This window comes from Diaphorina citri, unplaced genomic scaffold, assembly GCF_000475195.1.
Source record: "Diaphorina citri unplaced genomic scaffold, Diaci psyllid genome assembly version 1.1 scaffold44, whole genome shotgun sequence".
Lineage (NCBI taxonomy): Eukaryota > Metazoa > Arthropoda > Insecta > Hemiptera > Psyllidae > Diaphorina > Diaphorina citri.
In genome coordinates, this window is record NW_007377481.1 from 231,566 (window position 1) to 256,763 (window position 25,198).

Sequence of the window (25,198 nt, forward strand, 5' to 3'; positions counted from 1 at the left end):
AATGGGGGAGAATTTTAACCCAGCGTTATAATCCTTTATTTAACGATGTTTACAGTTCTTCAAAGACTAGTGAGTATCTTATCATCACTTGAGACCGTAGATCCGACCCTAAATTGAGAATCCGGTACAGCATAGTAGTTGAATGACTAGAATGCTGTAACCGAGACTATAATACATCTAGGAAAATGGTAGCAGGTGGGACATGGCTTTTAATCCATGCTGTTTTAAATTAATAGGTACCTGTACAAAATTTACTTTGTATTTGTAATATTTTATTTTTAATTGTAGGGGTCGCTCTTATGTTATACCGTGTAAGCAAATGAGGATTAAAGATTTCTTGCATCTTGTGGTTGCACTAGAATAAAACCAGTTTAACTGTCCTCACTATGTTACTTTCTGAAGTATTCTGAACACCTTGCCACTGGAAGAAGTGAACTATTACAACATTGATCAGGCTGATCAAGTAATATATTCGTATAACAACTCCAGTGCTCTCTCTATCCACTGAGCTACCAATCCTTTGGGCGAAAAAAATAACAAAAATCATGATTAAAAAAGCCAAATCCCACCTAACACCCTAGCAATGAAGTCCCTTATTCAACCAGACTCAAATTGGACAAATTTGAACTGATTGCACAATCTTAACAATAACATAAGAGGTCACTTGAGTTAAACTCAAGTGAGGGAAATTTGTTTGTCCCTCGGGTCTACAATTAGTTATCTCTGGTTAAGCATTAGCTGATGTCCAAATGGGGGAGAATTAATGAAATTTATTTATTAAATTAAATCAATTCTCTTTCAGACTGTCCGACTTTGTTACCAAAATGTCAAAAAGCATAAATTGTCATATAATTATGAAATAAATAAAGATGATAATAATAGGCCTATTTCTACTGCTTGAATAGGCCTTAGGTCCCTTTAACCCAGCAGTAGGCGACTACTATTATTGTGGTTAAATTATAAAATAATACCTTGGCCGGAATTGAAACAACGCTCTCCTGTTCACCAGGCGAAGCGGGAACCATTAGTTGATGTAATTCAGTAGATAACTTACTGTATACCCGAGTATAAACCGCCTGGATTCGGACCAATTCGGAATAACTTTGCAATCTAGGATCGAACTATAAGTGTGTGTTAATCCGAGTTTAACTCGGCAAACATATTCAACAGAAGATTACTAAAATTTGCTCATAAAATTCTAGGCCCCTAAGGCCCTTTAGGAGCGTTTTTTCTCAGTTCTATTCACTGCACCACTAGTTCATTCCGAATTGGTAAGTCCTGAGCTTTTAACCCAGCAGTAGGCGACTACTATTATTGTGGTTAAATTATAAAATGATACCTTGGCCGGAATTGAAACCACGCTCTCCTGTTCACCAGGCGAAGCGGGAACCATTAGTTGATGCAGTTCAGTAGATAACTTACTGTATACCCGAGTATAAACCGCCTGGATTCGGACCAATTCGGAACAACTTTGCAATCTAGGATCGAACTACAAGTGTTAATCCGAGTTTAACTCGGCAAACATATTTAACAGAAGATTAATAAAATTTGCTCATAAAATCCTAGGCCCCTAAGGCCCTTTAGGAGCGTTTTTTCTCAGTTCTATTCACTGCACCACTAGTTCATTCCGAATTGGTAAGTCCTGAGCTTGAGCTACATTAAGTGAAGGGGAAGAAAATAAAAATTAACAAGTCCTTTCCTATGGTATGGTACACTTTGTATACCATCAGGGGGTGTGTTCCACGAATGGACTTCACACTCCAAAAGTCCAGCAAAAAAAAGTCCTTTTTTTTGCACGTTATGTTAGAAGTGGGGGAGTCAATCTTGGAAAAGACCCCACTGTAACAGGGAAGTAAAAGAAAACGCATATTTTGCTTGTGGTATCTGAAAACAAGTTCCTTTCTTCTGTAACTTCTCTCCGTTTTAGTAGGTACCTAGTTATTTTCCTAGTATCTATCCTTTTAATTTAGGAGTAGATTTAACTCTTATCTACTGCCATGGTCACCTATACCCAAGTCAGTATGTATTTGGCCTCATTACATGTGCGAAACAAAAAGGAGCTTTCTTTTTCATTGTCGTGGGTTCTGAACAATTACCAAAGAACTATTCCACAGGAAAAATACGCGTAAACATACGCTTAAAAATTGCACATCTGAAGAGGAGGGGGGGGGGGACGTTTAGAAATTCTTGAATATGTTTTTCAAACACATCTTTTTGTTCTGATCTGGAGTGACGGGAATATGATGCTAGCTACCTAGTTATTTTCCTAGTATCTATCCTTTTAATTTAGGAGTACATTTAACTCTTATCTACTGCCATGGTCACCTATAACCAAGTCAGTATGTATTTGGCCTCATTACATGTGCGAAACAAAAAGGAGCTTTCTTTTTCATTGCCGTGACTTCTGAATTACCAAACAACTATTCCACAGGAAAAATACGCGTAAACATACGCTTAAAAATTGCACATCTGAAGAGGAGGGGGGGGGACGTTTAGAAATTCTTGAATATGTTTTTCAAACACATCTTTTTGTTCTGATCTGGAGTGACGGGAATATGATGCTAGCTGAGAGGAGAGGTGACATTGATTGTGGACGCTATGTTCATTTGAGTGTGAGGACCTGGAATAGGGGGAGAAAAAACGTGGTTTTTGTTAGGGAAAGTCTGAAAATCCCTTACACCTATAACTTCTTAGAATAAAGTCTGCCCCGGGCTTAACTCCAAACACAAAAAACCCACTCCGAGGCTTAGATGTAGGGGCAAACAGCCCTAAGGATGGGTCAAGCTTCTAAGAATCTTCTTCTCCTTCCTAGCCTTTTTCTATTTAAATAAAAACTATTAAAAACAAAGAAATAAAAATACCCATAACATTTTGGACAGAGACTATGGAGTCGTCTTCATAGGGATATAAGGGACTCACAAAGTCTTCCCTGGTAAAATATCTTAAGAAGTAGTAAAAGAGAAAAACAATCAGTGGTTGGGTGGTGGAAGAACTCCTTGAGAACCCTGCCACTTAAGTGAAAGCCAGAGGGAAAAGACAGATCTTCTTCTCGTTATTATTATTGTTTTTCTTTTTTTTTAATTAAGCAAGGTCTATTGTAATAATTATGCATTGTAAAATGTTAAACCCACAAAATACACGAGACCTTGTTTAGACTGCTTGGGTCTTTTAGTCTCATTCGAGCAGGATAAACAAGGTATATTCTATTCTATTCTATTCTATCAATGTCCTACGGCGAGATGAAAATTACAAGAGGTGGAAGAAGAAGAAGAAATCTTGGCTACTCTATGTACTTAGATATATATATATATATATATATTTTTTTATTCTAGGTCCATACTGTTACTTCGCTCTAGGACTAGAACCAAAGAAAATATCCGAAAGCAGGTCTTCCACATTAGAAAGCAGATATTCAGGTCTCACTTACACACTAGAAAGCAGATTAGATATCGAGTTACTTACCTGCTGAAGAGTTCCCTTCACTCGGACTTGGTAACGTAGAGTTTTGAGCCATCAGCTTTTGTCTAACCTCACGGATTTTCAATTGCAACGAAGATTTGTTTGGAAAAACATCCGCGTGATTGGCCTGTGAACAAAGACAACGAATTATACGACTTAGAAGTTATAATAGTAACAGACAATGAATAAAATTATAAAAGGTGTTATACTCGTACATTTAAAAACACAAGGAACCTGCCTTAAAAAGTCAGTAGCTAAGCACTCGCCTATAAAACAAAAGGTAGTTTTCAATCTTATATTATAAAAACAAGATCCATTCACATTTCATAGTTCACACACTGATCGCTCTATCTCGAGAACCACAACACCTAGAAAGCTGAAATTTGGTAGGAATATTCCTTTTATGGTCTAGTGTGCAATAAGAGAGGATTTTGCGAAAATCTAAATCGATCACTGAGATATGATCAATTTTTGATCGCTAAAATCTCCATAAGAAATACACAGAGTGCAGAGACTGCGGGAGAGAAATGTTCCGCCCTCGACCAACTTTTTGAGTTTTGTTTATGTTTTTAGTTTGATAACTATGCAGCTAATAGGGAGCGCGCAGTGCGACTGTATTTTTTTTTATTTTCTACAAGTTTGGTCATGCCTCGGGATGAACTAGCGGGATTCCGGAGCGAAGCGACGGAATTCAGCTAGTAGTTTTAATAAGCACAACTGACCTACTGTACGTCGAGTTAAAGCTCACAGACTACACTAAATTTCAAGGATAGACTTTGATTCAAACCATCAACCTCCAGATTCAGAGTTCACCAAGAACTACTACCTACACCACTTCAGTTGGCAAAAAAGAAAAAAATAAATAAAATAATAGCGAATGTACAGGAAGATTGAACTCGACTAACCTGAAAGCTCGAAGTAGACTGGGTGGTGGGGAAGATCCCCTGTTCTTGGAACAGTTGTAGAACCAGGTTCCTGCGCTGTTCCAGTACCCGCCTGTGTCCCTTCTCTGCATCCCTGCTGCTTCCTGGAGTCTTGGGAGTGCGGGGAGATGCTGGCTCCAAACTATCTGGAGCTTCGTTTGCTGAGAAAACAAAAAACATAGATGAAATCTTTACTTTTATATAAAAGCGAGATTCATAAACACACTCTATCTCCAGAACCCCATTACCTAGAAAGCTGAAATTTGGTAAATATATTCCCAATTTTATCGGCTAAACTTCCAGCCGCATAAGTCAATATTGGTAACTTTCAGGAGACAGTGTTAAACTTTGTCCTAAATGTCCTACAGTATGATTACTGCGCCCTATTGATTTTTTTTCCTTCTCGAAATATCATTATAGAGAATAAGGATTCCAAAAAATACCAATAACTCCAATTCGCCAAAAATCGACTTACGCAGCTATGAAGTTTGGACGACGATATATTCTAGATGTGAAATAAGACAAGACCTTGTCGAAATCTAAAAGAATTTTAAGTTATGACCAATTTAACATTTAGAAAACTTACCTTTGAATACTTCCGCATTGAAATCGGGACCAAAGAAAGTACTGCCGACCAATTTTCTATTGATTTTTTTTCCCTTCTCGAAATATCATTATAGAGAATAAGGATTCCAAAAAATACCAATAACTCCAATTCGCCAAAAAATCGACTTACGCAGCTATGAAGTTTGGACGACGATATATTCTAGATGTGAAATAAGAGAGGATCTTGTCGAAATCTAAAAGAATTTTGAGTTATGACCAATTTAACATTTAGAAAACTTACCTTTGAATACTTCCGCATTGAAATCGGGACCAAAGAAAGTACTGCCGACCAATTTCGCCGTTTTCGGTGTGGATGCGTTGGATATACTTTCGGAACAGTTGATATCAAGATCGTTAACTAAAACAAAAAGAACACAACAAATTAAAATAAATAAAAGAAGTTATGAGTAGAGAGGACATCCCATTACAAGTTAAACTTAGCTTAGAGACGTTTTCACTGTAGGTATATGTATTCGTAAAATGTAAAATAAAGTATCATTTATTCAATTCAATTCTTCTTACTCTTCTCCTTCTTCTTTTTCTTCGGTCGGCGTTTTTTGTCAGGAAACAAAAAGAAGACAACAAATTAAAATAAATAAAAGAAGTTATGGGTAGAGGGGACATCCCATTACAAGTTAAACTTAGCTTAGAGACGTTTTCACTGTAGGTATAAGTATTCATAAAATGTAAAATAAAGTATCATTTATTCAATTCAATTCTTCTTACTCTTCTCCTTCTTCTTTTTCTTCGGTCGGCGTTTTTTGTCAGCTTTCCCACACTCAGTTTTATTTTGCCATTCGGACTCCGTTACCCCTCATTTCCCGTGATAAAAACTTACTTTTTAGTTGCGGCGTCAAAATTTGCTGGTGCTGCTTCTTTCTAAACGAGTGCGGTCAGTTTTATTTTGCCATTCGGACCCCGTTACCCCTCATTTCCCGTGATAAAAACTTACTTTTTAGTTGCGGCGTCAAAATTTGCTGGTGCTGCTTCTTTCTAAACGAGTGCGAATTAAACACGTGAGGGCTAGATGGAACAATGGCACTTGGAGATTGGCATTCTTCTGGTTTGAACTCGGGTAGCGAGGAGAACTTCATTTCGAAGTTCACTTGCTCTAACACTCTGAAACACAAAAGCAAACATTTATTTAAAATACCATTAAGAATATTTATTTTATTAATTTTTGGTCTACATCCGTGACTGAGTGGATATCACACTCGGTTTGCACACCCATATTTTATGAACAAAATATTGGCTCTCAAGTCACACTGGAACATCAATTCCAAACATCTGATAGGCCAAAATTGTCCTCAGTCTGACTTGAGAGCGAAAATTTTCGTTCATAAGTATGGGTGTAATGATCTGATATGCACAAAATTTGTGAAAAGGCTCTGCTTTACCACAAATAATTCATGCTTTGATTTGATTTTACAAGATCTTTTCATCAATAGTCCTCTAAAAAGCTAGGAAATCCTCAAAAGTTATTTTTATTAGCTTAGGAGATGCTATTTGTGTACAAATTAAAATGGTACCTATAAGTAAGTACTTACACTACTTACACAAAATCAAATTTAAATAGGAAAAGGCTAGGAAGAAGAAGAAATAAATAAAATCAAATGTCAACTCACTTATCCATTCCGTCCTCAATGTTCTTCTTAAAGAAGCTCTTCTTATTCATCGGCGAAGACTCGAAACTATCCCAGCACATCTCTTCATCTGCTTTCAGTTCTGTGTGTTCTGTTGCTTCCTCATAGCCTTCACCTTGGTCGGCAGCCTCGTCTTTCTTCGTGGGAGCCTCGGTGATGGCCGAAGATCTTTGGTAACTTTCGTTGCTATTGCTGTTGCTTGGAGAGTTCACGTTCACACCTGGGAAATTGTAAGATTTTAAAAACTAATTAAACAAAATAAAAAAGTTAACAGTCCTCGCAATGTAACTAGTTCCTTGAATTCAAACAAATTATTTTAGATCATCGAAATTATAGACCTTACTGAGAAACGAGGCACCCAAGGCTTCCGGAAGTCCATAGGGTCTAAAAACTAATCAGAAAATTAATAAATTTACCTGTGTGTTGATATTTTCCCCCAAATCCTATTAAAATCGGACCAACTGTTCAAGAGTTATCGCATGGCACACAAAACTAATAACTTGACAAGTAGTCAGTCATCTTACAAATTACATACGTATTGTCGCTCTCAAGTCAGAATGAAGTGAATTTTGGCCAATAAGATGTTTAGCTTCAGTGCTATTTAAGAGGTATGTTGTTAGTTTACTCTTTGGTTCACTTACCCATTGACTGACGCCTTTGGAGAGGAGCCTTGCCTAGTTGTGCCGGGGTAGGTGCTAAGATAAACGTCTGACCATTCTCCTGAGAATCCTCGTGATTCCTATTGGACTCTGCCGTCTGCAGATCATTCTGAAAGCAAACGGACCCAACAATTAGTTGAAATGCAAAGGATTTGGTTATTATGCCACTGTCCTACCTTTTTAATGAATAATACTTATTCATTATACTTATTCATTAAAAACATGGTTGGTTGGTTTCAAATCCTAGAAATTGACTATTAGGTCATTTTTCTTCTTGCATCTCAATATTTTCCGGAGATGTCTTGTGAATTTAGAAGGGCTGAGCACACTAAGAGATGGTCAGCATTCATTTCTGCTTGTTGGGAACACAGAGGACAAATAGGGGAATCCTTACATCCTATTCTGTGGAGATGTTGAGCAAGACAATCATGTGCGGTGAGAAGTCTGAATTTGGCTACTGCTTCTTTTCGTGGGAGATCAGGTATTATTTCTGGGTTGTCTATCAGTTTTTCCCATTTTTTCCCTTTCCTTCGGTTTTGATGAGGCGTTTCTGATGTTTATTGCTCTACAGTTTTATTGTCGTTTAGTCGTGAATATTATGCATCCCAATGTAAAATTCATTAAAAACATAAATAATAATATATGAAATGAATTGGACTAGCCAGTGGCTAAACTTGAAAAGTGGTAAACTGGTAGTATGCCTCTCATCAGATAGGCGAGAAAAGACACAATACTTCTCATTTATGTGTTGGGTCAACACGTAAGATGTCCTCGTTCTCTCTTTGATTTCGGGACGGTAAGATCTCCGTTGTTGTTACAGTTCCCTCTATCAACCCCCCCCCCCAAAAAGAGAGAGAGAGAGGAGAAAAAGAATTATATACGATTATACGAAGATAATAACTAGGACAACTCACCTGTTGTTTAAAACTAAATAAGAAAGACTTGGCCATGGGTTCCGTTTCAAGATCTTTGTCCTTCTTGAAATGGCTAGTCTGGGGGCCCGTTCCCTTATTTTCCTGGCCACCCCCCGGTGGTTCACTGGTATCCATCTCGTGAGATCTCTGGTAGGGGACATTGGGTGCCCCTGAGTCCATATGACGCTGTTCCTGATGGTTCTGAGATGGCTGAGAACTGTTTTGTTGTTTGTTATTTTCAAATGCAAAGGATTTGGTTATTATGCCATTGTCCTACCTTTTTAATGAATAATACTTATTCATTAAAAACATGGTTGGTTGGTTTCAAATCCTAGAAATTGACTATTAGGTCATTTTTCTTCTTGCATCCCAATATTTTCCGGAGATGTCTTGTGAATTTTGAAGGGCTGAGCACACTAAGATGGTCAGCATTCATTTCTGCTTGTTGGGGACACAGAGGACATATAAGGGAATCCTTACATCCTATTCTGTGGAGATGTTGAGCAAGACAATCATGTCCGGTGAGAAGTCTGAATTTGGCTACTGCTTCTTTTCGTGGGAGATCAGGTATTATTTATGGGTTGTCTATCAGTTTTTCCCATTTTTTTTTCCCTTTCCTTCGGTTTTGATGAGTCGTTTAGTCGTTAATATTATGCATCCCAATGTAGAATTCATTAAAAACATAAATAATAATAAATGAAATGAATTGGACTAGCCAGTGGCTAAACTTGAAAGGTGGTAAACTGGTAGTATGCCTCTCATCAGATAGGCGAGAAAAGACACAATACTTCTCATTTATGTGCTGGGTCAACACGTAAGATGTCCTCGTTCTCTCTTTGATTTCGGGACGGTAAGATCTCCGTTGTTAAAATTCCTTCTATCAACCCCCCCCTCCCCCCCCCACAAAAAAAAGAGAGAGAGAGGAGAAAAAGAATTATACGATTATACGAAGAAAATAACTAGAACAACTCACCTGTTGTTTAAAACTAAATAAGAAAGACTTGGCCATGGGTTCCGTTTCCAGATCTTTGTCCTTCTTGAAATGGCTAGTCTGGGGGCCCGTTCCCTTATTTTCCTGGCCACCCCCCGGTGGTTCACTGGTATCCATCTCGTGAGATCTCTGGTAGGGGACATTGGGTGCCCCTGAGTCCATATGACGCTGTTCCTGATGGTTCTGAGATGGCTGAGAACTGTTTTGTTGTTGCTGTTGATGAACTTGTTGCTGTTGTTGTTGGGATAAATTAAAGTTCCGGTACTTTTGTTGTTCCGAATCTGGAAAAAGAATAAAATTGTTTCAAGAGCAAATCTCCATGGCCGAGTGGGTAACAGGCTTGAACACCGGAGGTTCAGGGTTCGATTCCCGGCCGAGTCGAAGTTTTTTCGGGTCTGTACTTGGAAAAGGGGTACTCAGCCTCGTGAGGACAACTTATCTCTTTGTCCTAAACAGATATAAGTTTCGTTCTCGGAAAGACAGGATAGCTGTCTTAATTATCTCTTTGCTTTCGAGACGATAGGACTTTTACAGTTCCCTCTATCAAACTCTTGAAAAAAAAGCTCTCAATAATGCTGTCATATCCACAAAATTGTGAAGTCTCTCTCAGCTTTATCACAAATAAATCGTGATTAGATTAGATTTAAGCTCAGCATTGGACTGTTTTGACACCATCAACTTTTATTTTATTCCTGATAACTTCTAGCGTTGTGTATATTGTATCTTCTAAGGAACCTTGGTCACTTTTATTTTATTCCTGATATTCTTACCTTTATTCTTATCAGCTTGCTGCATAAGCTCAGCATTGGCAGCGGCTACACTAGCGTTCTGCATCTCTATATTGGACTGTTTGGACACTATCACAGTAGGGGTAGTCGGCTGCTACATAGATGAAATCTTTACTTTTATATAAAAGCGAGATTCATAAACACACTCTATCTCCAGAACCCCATTACCTAGAAAGCTGGAAAATTATTAAATGTGAAATAAAATTATTAAAAATATAATTAATGATTTATTTGTGAAGCAGAGAGGATAAGATAAGATTTTTTATTTTATTTCTTAGAACAATTTCTTAGAGCCTCCCAACATTTTTGTGTATAATTATCACAGCTTTACTAAGAGCCTTGTTGTTGTTGTTGTTGTTGTTGTTGTTAACGTTTATGTTGTCATTTTAATCTTCCTCCTCCAATCCAAGGAAAGCATCCAACAAAGCCTTCTTTACTCTTGCTATCACTTCAAGAATTTTTCTCCTCACCCTGACAATGCCGCCACTGGTCGCTACTGATTTAAATTAAGCTACCGAATTGTCCTCACGAGATGGGGCTGAGTGTACCCCGTATTTCAAGTACAGCTGAAAAAACTTCGACTCTAAAAATCGACTCTGCCGGCAACTGAACCCGAGATCTTCAGTAGCCGAATGGTAAGGGACCTCCGGTGTGCGAATCTAGTGTGTTACCCACTGGATCACAGAGGTTGCTAGGATTTATTATGCTTCAACGTTGGTCTTTAGAATTCCTACCTTCAGCGGACTCTGCGGTTCCTTAGACTGGAGGGCACTCAAGGATTTCTAGCCGAATGGTAAGGGACCTCCGGTGTACGAATCTAGTGTGTTACCCACTGGACCACAGAGGTTGCTAAGATTTATTATGCTTCAACGTTGGTCTTTAGAATTCCTACCTTCAGCGGACTCTGCGGTTCCTTAGACTGGAGGGCACTCAAGGATTTCGTCCTTCGCTTCGTGGCTACTCCATCTGTTATTCCGAACGTTCCCGGCTCCATTTCAAACACATCGTCATCTTCTTCTTCATTATTGGTTATATCATCCAGAACTGGAGACAGCGTGGGTGGAGCAGATAGGGGAGGTGTAGGACTGGCCAGCAGAGGCACCAGGCTCTCCCACGAGTAGACTGCCATCAGATTGTTTGCCTGCGTGTTGAGGGTGTTGGATGATGAGGTGTTAACTGAAACAAAGGATTTGTATTGTTAGGGAAGGTATTATTTTGTTAAGGAAGGAGTTATTTAGTTGGATGGAAGCATGGAACAAACCTGCCATTAAAGGCAAATAAACATGGCTAGACATCATTACCCCAGTCTTCTTCTTCGCCTTTTCCCGGACGTGCTCACCTCTCGCTCCGAACTACCGGATGATGGGAGTCTGAAATGAGGAAGTAAAAGCAATGAAACAAACTGATCTACAGTAGAACCTCGATTATTTCAACTAATTGGGACCGGGGGTAGTTGAAATCATCGAGGTTAAAATGATCTGAACTTTTAATCATTTCCCGCTAAATATACCACGATAAATATTATTTGATTTGGATACGAACCACCAATCACCAGATCCAAGAGACCCAAACATGAGTCGAGTACCGAAAGTAGAATAGAATACACCTTGTTTATCCTCCCCAAATAGGACTGAAAAGTCCTTTTACCCCAGCAGTCTAAACAAGGTCTCGTATATTTGATGGGTTAAAAATTAATACATGTATCAGTAACAGTTCAAAAGATAAGACCTTGCTTAACAGGTCTTGCATGAATACCTGTCAGGGAAAACCTGTCGTGAGTAACCTTATGAAACCTTTTGAGTTTTGATTAATAAGACCTTGCTTAACAGGTCTTGCATGAATACCTGTCAGGGAAAACCTGTCGTGAGTAACCTTATGAAACCTTTTGAGTTTTGATTGGAAGTTAGAGGTAAAATGACCGAAAACGAGATACATGGACAAAGTGAAACAGGATTTGAAAGAGAAGTTGCAAGTCAGCCACGCCCAAAACCGAGGCGCATCGCATGGAAGAAGTTGACCTACATTACCATCAGAGTCAAATTTCTGAAAACACAAACGTGTTATACTTACCATTTGATCATCGTCGGAAAACTCATTCTCCACAACAATCTTGTCGGCAGGATCTGCTTTCATTTCTTCCGTCTTCTGAAAATAGAACAAAGAATATTGTCTGTAGTAGTAACATTCTATACCAACCTCGGTGGTGTAGTGGTTAGCGCGGTGGACTTCGGATCTGGAGGTTGGTGGTTCGAGTCCAAGTCAAGTCATAAAATTTAGCGGAGTGCATTAAGCAGGGAACGACATTTGTGACAAGCATTTATGCTTAACACAATTAAAATTCCTTTTAGTAACATTCTACGTAGTCTTGCCATAAGTTCTGTTACTCCATATGAACTGGATCCTTATGAACTGGATCTGAATCTTGGTAAGAGACTCAAATGTTTGGCGAGGTTTCAGAGTCCCGCGATGTATCCTCGCCATCCAGAGTACCCGTGCTTCGGTTCCCGCTGAAAAAAAGAAAATATTTTTTTATTCGCATATTTATTTGAAAAACAATTTTACAATATAGAGATCTTATTCTCAGCTGATAATATTAGATAAGGTTCTTATGGACTGTAAGACAATGGATGTCATGACCAAGTTTCTACCAGCCTTGCCGTCAAATTGCACATCTTGGTGGGGGGGGGGGTCGGAAGAGCCGACAGGAAAAATGCTCCCAGACTTTGTGAGGCAAGGATGTCCCTATGAAAAGGATTCTACAGTCTATGTCTAAAATGTTGGGAATTTTGTATACCATTTCTTTGTTTTAATAGTTTTAAAAGGAAAGTTATTAGGTGATGTACTTTTCCATTAGAATAACAGTTATGTGTAGATGTTTCTGTTCATCGGGGTATTGCACATAAGGGAGTCACTTGAAGTGATCTGTAAGCAAACATGTCATCATACAGAAGGGAGAACATTCAGAATTTGACTTTGTCAAGTGAAGAGCTTTTCTTTTATGAGGGTATCCCGTTGTCATTAATTTCATAACAAATATTCCGTTGGTTTACTCTGCATTTCAATTCAATTTACTTTTTTTTATATAATAAATATCTGAAAATATCTTAACACATTGAATTTCGTGTCCAGAATTTATATGCCCGAAACTTTTCTACCCAGTCCGTATTATAAGATGGACATGGGCACCCTAAGCCCCGGGGTTAAACGCTGAAACACCCATGGCTTCCAAAGTGTCAAACTTACATCGGCATTGGTCAGGGCTTTCTGCAGAATCAAACTCTTGGACGACACATTGGGTCTATGCTGTGGGGACGGTGCACTCTCCATCATGTAACCCTTGGCAACACCTCCCTTCGGGGAGCTTTCCAGCACGTACGACTTGGCAACAGGGCTTTGCTTGGGAGACGGGGAGGTCTCCATTAGGTATGACTTGGCAACGCTCTGCTTCGGAGATGGGGAGGTCTCGAGTAGGTACGACTTGGGGGTGTTCTGGCTCAGTTTGGGGAGGGGGTTGGGCGAGATGCGAATCACGCTGGTCTGGGCGGGAGGGGGAGGGGGGTGGAGAGGTAGAAGGTCGGGCGGCATCACAGTGTGCTGCATGATGAACCTGGGGACAGCGGACACCGAGAGGGTTAATGAACGAATGATGTGAGGTTTAAGTTTTTAACACGACGATTTGACTTTTCCTTTGTCTTGTCTGTATGTTCCCCGCTAACATTCATAGATGAGGTAAAAAGTGAGTTTCAAATCCATGATATTCAAGTCAGCGTGCCTATATGTCCATTTGTATACAATAACTTTCGAACGTTTAATCCGATTCTGGTGAAAATTGTTAAAAAAAAAGCCTGAGTTAACAAGCCTACCGGAGAGGTTAGTCCGCGTAAGCCAGGCCTTTCCGCGGACTGTACCATGTGTGGCGGGCTCAATGGTTAATGGTTTTGTGTGTTGAGTTCAATGGTTATATGTTGTTTTCAAATACTCGGAGTTGACTATCAGGTCATTTTCCCTGTGGCTATATGTGACGGGCTCAATAGTTATATGACGGGCTTACCTGGGCTGTACAGGACGACCACGCTACGCCACTGTATACTTGTATTCTATCCTAAGGTAAGGTTCTATGGGGTCCTTGAATAAGCCTTTAATTTGTAATGTAAATGCAGTTTCTTTGTGTTATTATGTCACAACTTTGATGCTCACTGCAGCATTGTAGGATTTTCCCAATATCTCAATAACCTAAACATCCAATGTTTATCTATCATGCTGGCACCGGTCGCTATGTGCATTTATATGTCATAGGTACTCATTTTCCTCACGAGGCTGAGTGGGCCCCGCAACAGCCAGTCACGGAAACAATCATTTGCATGATACAGATTTTTTGACCCCGCCGGGAATCAAACCCGGGTCTCCCGCGTGCAAGGCGAGCGCAGTGGCCACTACGCCATGGGAGCTGACAATAAGCCTTTAATTTCAACGAACCAATGAGATAATTTCCATAGTTCTTACCATTTCCAAGCTGTTCTCAAAATGTTCCAAATCATCCGGCATGAACCCCTCTCCCGTTCCCTCATCCATGGATCCAAGCTTCCCTCTTCCCGATCCTGTGGAACTCTTCCTCTTGTCCTTACTACACCACTTCCACTCTGGATGAGCCTTGAAATGGGCTTCCTTCACCTGGAGACAAGAGTGAAAAGAGATTTTTTCATTTTATATTTTAAACTTAGATTAGATAGAGAAACAATCAGTTAAATTTTTTGACGGACTGCCCAAAATTTGGGTTGTCAAAACGACACAGCATGCTTTTTAGACAGAATTGTCACAGTTCAAATGAATTCGATAATTTTATACGATCAAAAGTGTCAGCGAGTCGGGTCTCGAGAAACGTACGATTCGGCCGCTATTTAAGGCAGAAATTTCGAAAAACTCGAAAAGATTTCGCTTTTCTCAGGACTCAAGATTTCGGGCAAAAGCCGCTCAAACTTAACACAGATTTTCTATGAACTATGTACATCAAAAATGCTCCTGGCCCGTGTTTCCAGAAGGTATGGTTCGGTCGTTATTCAGGAACGAAAATTCGCTATTTACCTTGGAAAAAGTTCAAAAGGAGTTCACCGTTCTCACAACTTCAGCCTTAGGACGCTCAAATTTTGCTAGAAGATTCGATAAATTATGAAGATCAAGGCCAAAATTCATGATATCTTCTCGTCTCGTCTCGTTTCTCTCATGGCTGGGTCCAAAAAGTGAGTTTAAACTCTGTTTTAAACTTGCTTTAAGAAATCTGACTGGTTGAAATTTTTGAAATTTATACCATTTGCTTAATCCGAGAGTTGAATTTAAACCGAGTTTAAAATCACTTCCTAGACCCGGCCATTCGAAAGAGCCCACTTACCTCTGAAGCAAGTTCATGGTATTTCTGTTTCTCCTCAGGACCTAGCGAGTACCACCACTCCCCCAATATCTTGGACACAGTTCGGTTGTCCTGGTTGGGATGAATCTGGTGTACCTTGGCCCGATGCCTCTTACTGAAGATCATGAACGCGTTCATTGGACGACGGATACGGTCCTTAGACTGAAAGAAAATTAAATGAAAATTATTAAATGTGAAATAAAATTATTAAAAATATAATTAATGATTTATTTGTGAAGCAGAGAGGATAAGATAAGATTTTTTATTTTATTTCTTAGAACAATTTCTTAGAGCCTCTCAACATTTTTGTGTATAATTATCAAAGCTTTACTAAGAGCCTTGTTGTTGTTGTTAACGTTTATGTTGACATTTTAATCTTCCTCCTCCAATCCAAGGAAAGTATCCAACAAAGCCTTCTTTACTCTTGCTGTCACTTCAAGAATTTTTCTCCTCACCCTGACAATGCCGCCACTGGTCGCTACTGATTTAAATTAAGCTACCGAATTGTCCTCACGAGATGAGGCTGAGTGTACCCCGTATTTCAAGTACAGCTCAAAAAACTTCGACTCTGCCGGGAATTGAACCCGAGATCTTCACGGTGTGTTTATGTACCGGGTTGAGATGAGCTCGGACGACGTGAGATAGCTGTCCCGGCGGCAATTTTTAAAATTTATTTTATATTTATTTTTGTTTGCTTTGTAATTCGCTTGTTTGTAATATCTAATATAGATGAAAAGTATAATATAAACCTGCAAACTAGAGATAAAAAGTAAAAAATGAATTCAGATTGTACAAGTTGCGAAAAAAAAAAAAAAAAAAAAAAATGTTGTCATTTTAATCTTCCTCCTCCAATCCAAGGAAAGCATCCAACAAAGCCTTCTTTACTCTTGCTATCACTTCAAGAATTTTTCTCCTCACCCTGACAATGCCGCCACTGGTCGCTACTGATTTAAATTAAGCTACCGAATTGTCCTCACGAGATGGGGCTGAGTGTACCCCGTATTTCAAGTACAGCTGAAAAAACTTCGACTCTAAAAATCGACTCTGCCGGCAACTGAACCCGAGATCTTCAGTAGCCGAATGGTAAGGGACCTCCGGTGTACGAATCTAGTGTGTTACCCACTGGACCACAGAGGTTGCTAAGATTTATTATGCTTCAACGTTGGTCTTTAGAATTCCTACCTTCAGCGGACTCTGCGGTTCCTTAGACTGGAGGGCACTCAAGGATTTCGTCCTTCGCTTCGTGGCTACTCCATCTGTTATTCCGAAAGTTCCCGGCTCCATTTCAAACACATCGTCATCTTCTTCTTCATTATTGGTTATATCATCCAGAACTGGAGACAGCGTGGGTGGAGCAGATAGGGGAGGTGTAGGACTGGCCAGCAGAGGCACCAGGCTCTCCCACGAGTAGACTGCCATCAGATTGTTTGCCTGCGTGTTGAGGGTGTTGGATGATGAGGTGTTAACTGAAACAAAGGATTTGTATTGTTAGGGAAGGTATTATTTTGTTAAGGAAGGAGTTATTTAGTTGGATGGAAGCATGGAACAAACCTGCCATTAAAGGCAAATAAACATGGCTAGACATCATTACCCCAGTCTTCTTCTTCGCCTTTTCCCGTGTACTGACGGGGTCGGCGTTTTTCGTCAGCCTCTCAATCAGCCCTAACTACGGCTATTTGGTTTTGGCTACAAAATTTACGAGTGGATGCCCTTCGCACTCAACCTTTGCTATTTCTTTAGCAAGGGAAATTTCAGGCTGGTATATTCCCTGTTCAACGTCCCCAGACATCATTACCCCAGTGTATTACATAAAAATAAGATCCGTTTTGTTTGAGACCAACCTGTCTTGCCAACTTACCCAGCACACTTGTCGACGTGCTGATCGGCTCTTCCTTAACGTTTGAGATCGCATTATTATTACAGCTAGTAGCCACATTGTTATTGTTATGTTTCACACTGCCCGTCATCAGTTATGTGTATGCATAATTAATTATTTCATTCAGTAGGTATCTTACCTCTTGATTGTTGCTTTCATGTGAGTTCTGGCTGGGACTAACAGTTTGATAGAGATAATTCTGCTGATGATGTAAGGTTTGGTTCTGTATCATTGATGGCCCCATGTCAGAATACACTTCTCTCTTGACTAACATTGAGCTGTCTTTCATATAAACACCAGCATGCTTCTCCTCTATTTTAATATAGCTGGCAGGATGTTTCTCTTCAACTTTTATGTAGCCAGGGATTTTCTCATCTGCTGTGGAATATCCGATGGTCATTGTGTTGAGAGGTGCTCCAGGCATTTGAGATACACAGGAATAATCCACTGCCATAGACTGAGGTGGTATCAACACAGAGGGTGGCTGTGGTTGTGGTTGAGGTGGGTGCTGTGGCTGTGGCTGAACTTGAGGTACAAAATGATTTGTACTTTCTGTCGTTGTGTTGGAAGGATAGTTCCAACTCTCAGTCTCTTTGGATTTAACTTGAGGTACAAAATGATTTGTACTTTCTGTCGTTGTGTTGGAAGGATAGTTCCAACTCTCAGTCTCTTTGGATTTATTTTACATTTAATTTGTCTGAATTCTGGAAATCTGTTTGTTTCCTAATAATTTTCGAAAGATTTATTTGAATTGGCCATTGTGTTTATGACTAAAGGAAATTGGCTGATTTGGTAAATCTTTGGCTCTATTGGTCAATATTCAATCTATTGACGATGCCACTGAACAGAACGTCAAAATGGCCACCGTTATAGACCTTGGTTACAGAGACCAACAACTGAAAAGAATAAGGCCTTGGTTTTATTAAAAAGTTTAAATTTTTATTTTGAATGAAAATTACAAATAAAATTTCATACAATTTCTTTTAAATAACTACCGAATAGAAATGTACAATAAACTTGTTCTCTTTTATTTTCGCTCATTTAAAGAAAAAAAAAACTATTGATAATATTCAATCCATATTAATTTCGAGGGTTGGAACACACTAGTCTCCATTATACAGACCGTATTTTTCGTTAACAAACACGGTAAGTAAGTAAGTAGGAATACGGTATTTTTACTCCTGCAATTTTCCATGAACGTTGAATCAGACAAACGGATTAACTGGACTTCATAATCAACTCTCTTGTTAATTATTAGTTATACAGTAAAATATATGATCTTAAATCCGAAAATTCTAATTATAAACCCCCGTTGTCCAACAAAAACGTTTGTCAAAACTTGCGGGGGTAAAAATACCAAATTACCATACAGAGATTTCGCATTTCCCTGTACCTTACAATGGAATTCGTATTTCAACCTTTAAGAAGTACATTCAATGGAACTACAAACATTGGTGGGTGTACAAAAGAGTTTTTCCACTCGCGTCTTTGCTCGCGTGTTTTATGAAAAAAATGCTGATGGGGATTGGGTACACTTGGGTATTTTTGACAAAAGCTGCATGGAAAAAGGCAGGCAGCGTGTAAAAAACCCGCGTACCATTACATAGGTGAACTCAGCGTTGTAAAAAAAAAAAAAATGTTCAAGAGAATGTTCCACAAACGATTCTGCACTTCTTCCGCACTTTTTACTCCACGCGAAGAAAATATTAACAAACGGTAATACGGTATTTTTACTCCTGCAATTTTCCATGAACGTTGAATCAGACAAACGGATTAACTGGACTTCATAATCAACTCTCTTGTTAATTATTAGTTATACAGTAAAATATATGATCTTAAATCCGAAAATTCTAATTATAAACCCCCGTTGTCCAACAAAAACGTTTGTCAAAACTTGCGGGGGTAAAAATACCAAATTACCATACAGAGATTTCGCATCTCCCTGTACTTGACAATGGAATTCGTTTTTCAACCTTTAAGAAGTACATTCAATGGAACTACAAACATTGGTGGGTGTACAAAAGAGTTTTTCCACTCGCGTCTTTGCTCGCGTGTTTTATGAAAAAAATGCTGATGGGGATTGGGTACACTTGGGTATTTTTGACAAAAGCTGCATGGAAAAAGGCAGGCAGCGTGTAAAAAACCCGCGTACCATTACATAGGTGAACTCAGCGTTGTAAAAAAAAAAAAAATGTTCAAGAGAATGTTCCACAAACGATTCTGCACTTCTTCCGCACTTTTTACTCCACGCGAAGAAAATATTAACAAACGGTAAGGCCTTTTTTACTTTCCTTATTTCAGCACGTGGAGTAAAAAATGTAAAGTCGTCTGTGGAGTAGCCCACTGATGAAATGGGGGGGGGGGCAATTACATATTGAGAATTATAGGAAAATAGTTTTGAACGTATGGCCTGGCGTCCGTAATGAAAGTAAAAAGTTTCGTCATTTGAAAAGTTAACTTTTTGCCATCAATCAACACGTTAAGAAAGTATAACGATATACAATTTTTGACTTCAAAAATCTTTAAATAACTGGTTCACTCTTCTCAATAATAGAGTGAATCATTGAAACATTCACCCCAACAAAATATGAAAACTGCACTTTCGAAGTACAAAAAGATATTTACAATAATAAAGATAATTAATTTTCTATTTACAATATTAGTGTGGTAGAGCCATTTTTGTTTCAAGATTAAGCCCCGAATTTACGGTTTCATGATATCTTGTTCCATTTTTGAGAAATTCTTCAGGTATCCGCAGAAGACCAAGGTGCATTTCAACATGAAACTTTAGATCTGGGCCGTATTCCACAAAAGACTCTGCACTCCCCACTTATTTAATCGTAGAATAAACATCGTACCATTGGTCAATATTATCTAAGCGTAGAATAAGCTTCATGTCACTTTGGAAGCGTAGACGCGCGACTTTTAGTAGCACGTAGCCGCCTGCAAAACTAAACATATGAAAATAATAGAGTCTATAGAGACCCTCTCTATCATTTTCTAGGTTTGGTTTTGCAGGCGACTACGCGTGACGGGCCTAAAAATCAAGGAGTGGGAAGTGCAGAGTTTTTCATGAAACAAACCCCAGGGACTTTATCAATCTACAAATTTAAAAATAATAGGTAATGAAAAAAATCCTGAGTATATACAGGGTGTCCGGACAATGGTACACAATTTTAGGACCCATTTCTATGCCAAGAGCAACAATAGCCCGTCCACTATACCTTTTTTTTATATTAATACTATTGTAATAACAAAGGAAGGACGGGCTAAAAAAAAAGGCTCTTAAAGGCTCACAGTGAAAGAAAAATCAGTGGTTGGGTGGAAGAGCTCCTCCATGAGAAAGTTGCCACTTGAAATAAATCCATTGAAAAGAAAAAAATAAATAAATATCAAGAACAAAATCTCATACATCGGCTAAGATTGTACCCAAAGCCAGGTAAATTTGAAAACGGTAATATTAGTGGCCTGAAAAATTTCATGTTAAATTTTCAATGTTTCAGAATTCATTGAAACGTCAATAGTTTTTAAGATTTTAAAAAATGAATATTTGAATCTTCGTTTTACAAGATTTTCAAAAAATAAATAACAGGCGAGCGTTTTGACCACTAAACCACAACAGTACTAGTGACCTAAAAAAATTCATATTAAATTTTCAAAGTTTCAAAAATCATTGAAACGTCAATAGTTTTCTTCAGATTTTCAAAAATAAATAAATATTTGAAACTTCGCTTTACAAGGTTTTCGAAAAATAAATAAACTGTCTGTGGTAAATAAAAAGCATATGAAAAAGGGAGAAACTGAGACAGGTAAATTTGACCACGTATTAGTAGTTGCCTAAAAAAAATTCATGTTAAATTTTCAAAAATCATTTCAATCAATAGTTTTTTTCTGAGATTTTCGAAAATTTTCAAAAAATAAATAAACTGTCTGAAATAAAAAGCATATGAAAAAAAGAAGGGGGAAATACATCTTTCTATGTTCACATATGTACAGAATTAGAGGGAGAGGAAAGCAATGTTGATTTCTTTGACCATTTTGATCCGATGCAGCATTTTCATGAGGGCCTCCTTGTTGAGGGGTGTGGTAGAATACCAGACGGGACTGTCGGGAACACAGGAACGCTCCGGGAGAAGGTAGAACACGTCGTTCCTGGTTTTCACACTTTCAGGACTGAAAAGAAACGAGAAAAGTATTCAAATAAAGTACACACACGACATACTACGACACAGACCACATGCGTCTAATGTAGCAGTTGTTTTATTGCTACGAAATAACAACGGCGGTGTACACAATCTAATACTTTCACACTTTCAGAACTGAAAAGAAGAAGAGTATTCAAATAAAGTACACACACATATAGAATATAACATGCAAACTAGTGGTTGGGTGGAAAAAGTCCTTCAGGAGAACCCTGATCGAAAGCCCGATTTGGTCCGACATCTAAAAAGAAAATCTTTTGTATGATGTTTTCATTAAGAGTTGAAATTCCTATATTTTAGAATGAAACACTATTTTCATAACTGGTCAAGAAGTGAAGACTCAGTACTTCTTTATTCCTCCCGTATGATGTTTTAAGAGTTGAAATTCCTATATTTTAGAATGAAACACTATTTTCATAACTGGTCAAGAAGTGAAGACTCAGTACTTCTTTATTCCTCCATTTTAATCCTTATTATTCCTTCTTATGTAACATTTATGGCGAATATTTTCTGCGTTCCTTGATCTGAATAATAAAAGGAGCTCACTTACCATTTGGACAAATAAAATTCGTACAGTCTAACAGGACATCTCAGAGGATTCTCTTCATTTTCTTGCTGCTCATAAACCTTCTTCTTTCTTGATCCAGGAGCGTCTGGAAATCATAGAAATCCTTTTGTTAGAAAACCATAGAAATCCTTTGGTGTCATAATCATAACAAAAGGATTGAAGCAAAAAAATAATGAAACTTTTAGTATGACTCAAACCCACCCAAACTTTTTGTTGTGCACTAATCCAAAAGAAACTGACTCCTGGAAGGCTATAAACATACCTGTAGCATGCATAACCTAGGGGGGACCTTCTTATTCATATATTGTTATTCTACGGTCATTTGGAAGCCTACTCATATGTGAGTTTGAACGATTTTCTTGACAATGGGAATAAATGAGTTAATAGGTTTTTTGACAGAGGGAATGGTAACTGCTAAGGTCTTATCGTCCCGAATGCGAGGACCTTTTTTGTAGACGTTTATTTACTTAAAATAGGAGTTATAACATATTGCTGTTGCTGTTGTTTACAAATTAAGGAGGTATTGATTATTATGTCATTCTTCCAGGAGTTATAAGAATAAAGATGGAAAAAATATTTTTATTTTATTTATTTAATATACCTTATTTATACTGTCGGCTAAGACTAAAAAGTCCCATTATGCCAACAGTTTAAACAGGCCTCGTTTATTTACATCAAACATAAGTACATACATACAGTAAAGTTAAAAATATAGTAAAGTTAAGATGGCGCGTATCTTACCTATAGCAGACTGGGGCGGATAGAACCTGAGCAGTACTTACCTATAGCAGACTGGGGCGGATAGAACCTGAGCAGTACTTACCTATAGCAGACTGGGGCGGATAGAACCTGAGCAGTACTTACCTATAGCAGACTGGGGCGGATAGAACCTGAGCAGTACTTACCTATAGCAGACTGGGGCGGATAGAACCTGAGCAGTACTTACCTATAGCAGACTGGGGCGGATAGAACCTGAGCAGTACTTACCTATAGCAGACCGGGGCGGATAGAACCTGAGCAGTACTTACCTATAGCAGACTGGGGCGGATAGAACCTGAGCAGTACTTACCTATAGCAGACCGGGGCGGATAGAACCTGAGCAGTACTTACCTATAGCAGACTGGGGCGGATAGAACCTGAGCAGTACATTACGAGATCCGGGAGGTGCCTTGGTGCAGTTGGTGGCTATGTTGGCCGCCATGCTAGGGTTCCGCTTCCAATGCTTCATGATGTGAGAGAACGACAGCTGCATGTGCTCCTCAACCGTCTGGATAAAGAGAAAAGAAAATGAGTGAAGAGAACTTTATACCAAAAAGAAAAGCCGAAAATTTGAAATTCTCTTGTTTACTTTCTATTACAATTTTATAGTTAAGTAGGTAGGTACCAACATTTTTTCCCTTTTCCCTTTCTGAAATGAATTGAATGAGCTTTATTTACAATACAAATTTATAGATTACAATCAGTGCACCTCCAAGCTAAGGCCTAACTTTTTGCAGGTGGGCTCTTTTAAATTACAATGATGAACAAATTATGACTATTTAATTAAATTTCTCCAGAATAAAGAAAAAAGAAAAGCGTAGCTTGAGATGGTTTGTGCATATAGAGCGGAAAGACAAGAGTTACATAGGTAAAATAAGTAAAGAAACTAGTCATACGGGGAATAGAAAGAGAGGGAGATCGAAACTGAGGTAAGGTTGAGGGAGACTTGAGTGAAAAGGAATGTGGAAGGGAGGCATTAGATATCCCATCGGGTATGGAGGGGTAGTATTGATTTGGCTAGTTCGGTTCTAACCTTCTCCGAGCCTTTGCTGGCTGGATACAGCTTGTGAGCCCAGAGATCCTGGCTAAAGTCTATGACCTGACGAAATTGGAAAAATCAAGAAGGGATACGGTTTCAAGAAGATCGTAAGACCTGGCGGTGGTTATATTTTTGAGGAATTCCACGTTAAAATATACAAGTGCGCGTTATGCCGACTCGCGAAGCTCAGTCTTTTACGTTCGCTGTTAGACCAGACAATGCATCGCTTTCGCGTACATTGCCTTGTCAGCATTATTAAATAATCGAAAATGGATTGCGTATGGTATTGCCACTGCCTGGCAAACCAGTATTAAAGAAGAAGAAAAATTGCTTTGCACCTACAGACGAAATAAAGTACTACTTATACATATCCTGTAACTACTGGTTGGTACTTACAATTAAGTTGAAGTGTTTAGTATTGAAGAACATGAGTGTATTGAGTAGGACATGAGGAGAATGAGCACCCAGCTGTTTGCTTTCCCAAAGATGTTCTTCTTCTACTCGCGTTACAATGAACTCTGCAAGAGAAGAAACAAAAAATATTGCCTGTTATTAAATAAATGCAAATCAATAAATTCAACAACGAGTGTAATATTAATATCGGGTCAGAAATAGAGGAAGTTGGGCCAGAGCAATCCCAGCCGAGGTATTCCCTGGTAATTTCGACGTAGGGTCTAATGTGGCCACAATAATAGTAACCCACTTCTCGTGTAAAGGGACTCGTTTTAGTCCTATTCGAGCAGTGTAAAAAAGCACCATTATTCAATGTGTTTTTCAAAGGTAAAACTTACGCGTATCGTTATAGAGGGCCGAGAATTTACAGCAAACTTCATCCAGCGCTTCCGTGAACTTCTCATAGTACGGATCAGTGAATATATTATCAATTCTGCCGCTCTCAAACAGATATTGCTGAATGCCAAGACACAGGTAGTAAATCGTATCGGGCGCATACTGAGTTCCGTTTGGCTTCCTAACTTCCTTGACGAAGAGGCAGAGCGAGAAATTCAGCTCGTCCGCGGTAAGCTGAAGGATTTCCGGCTTGAATAGTTTGATGGTGTTGGCCTTGCGATTGCCACTTGCCGCTGCGGCCTTTTCCAGCTCGAGGTTTTTGTTCACTACCCCCTGGCGCCCCTTTGATAACCCACAACCAAATAACTTCTAAAACCTTTTAGGATGTTACGACGTCTCTCGTTGGTTTCAACACTATATTATAGTGTTTCTTTGCCGTAAATAAATATAACTTTTTTCGCAAGTTTTTCAGTTGGACAGGACTTAACAAAGGGTGCACTCAGCACAAATTATCGTTGAAATTGCCACAGATAGAGAGATAAGGGGGGAAAAGTCATGTGGTAAGCCGCACTTGCGTA

At 38.8% G+C, this 25,198-nt stretch overlaps 2 protein-coding genes across 2 annotated transcripts in view; both read right to left on the minus strand.

The window, feature by feature from the left end:
• Positions 1-2,261: 2,261 nt before the first annotated feature.
• Positions 2,262-17,355, minus strand: LOC103514481 (putative transcription factor capicua). The gene is made up of 15 exons (XM_026827383.1): positions 17,246-17,355; positions 16,570-16,853; positions 15,370-15,549; positions 14,487-14,654; positions 12,054-12,128; positions 10,876-11,124; positions 9,966-10,074; positions 9,178-9,476; positions 7,273-7,399; positions 6,614-6,851; positions 5,941-6,107; positions 5,230-5,346; positions 4,365-4,543; positions 3,463-3,586; positions 2,262-2,620 (listed from the first exon to the last, which is right to left on the minus strand). Exons 1-15 carry the CDS (start codon positions 17,352-17,354, stop codon positions 2,562-2,564), a joined length of 2,484 nt encoding a protein of 827 aa, XP_026683184.1. The 5' UTR covers position 17,355; the 3' UTR covers positions 2,262-2,561.
• Positions 17,356-19,293: 1,938 nt separating this feature from the next.
• LOC103514489 (zinc finger MYM-type protein 3-like) overlaps positions 19,294-25,198 on the minus strand; it is a 21,160-nt gene continuing 15,255 nt past the window's right edge. The window contains exons 12-14 of the mRNA XM_017446398.2: positions 23,144-23,300; positions 22,016-22,118; positions 19,294-21,436 (exon numbers count right to left, since the gene is read on the minus strand). Of these exons, the coding sequence (XP_017301887.1) occupies positions 21,262-21,436; positions 22,016-22,118; positions 23,144-23,300 (435 nt within the window). The 3' untranslated portion in view covers positions 19,294-21,261. The remainder of the gene's footprint in view (positions 21,437-22,015; positions 22,119-23,143; positions 23,301-25,198) is intronic.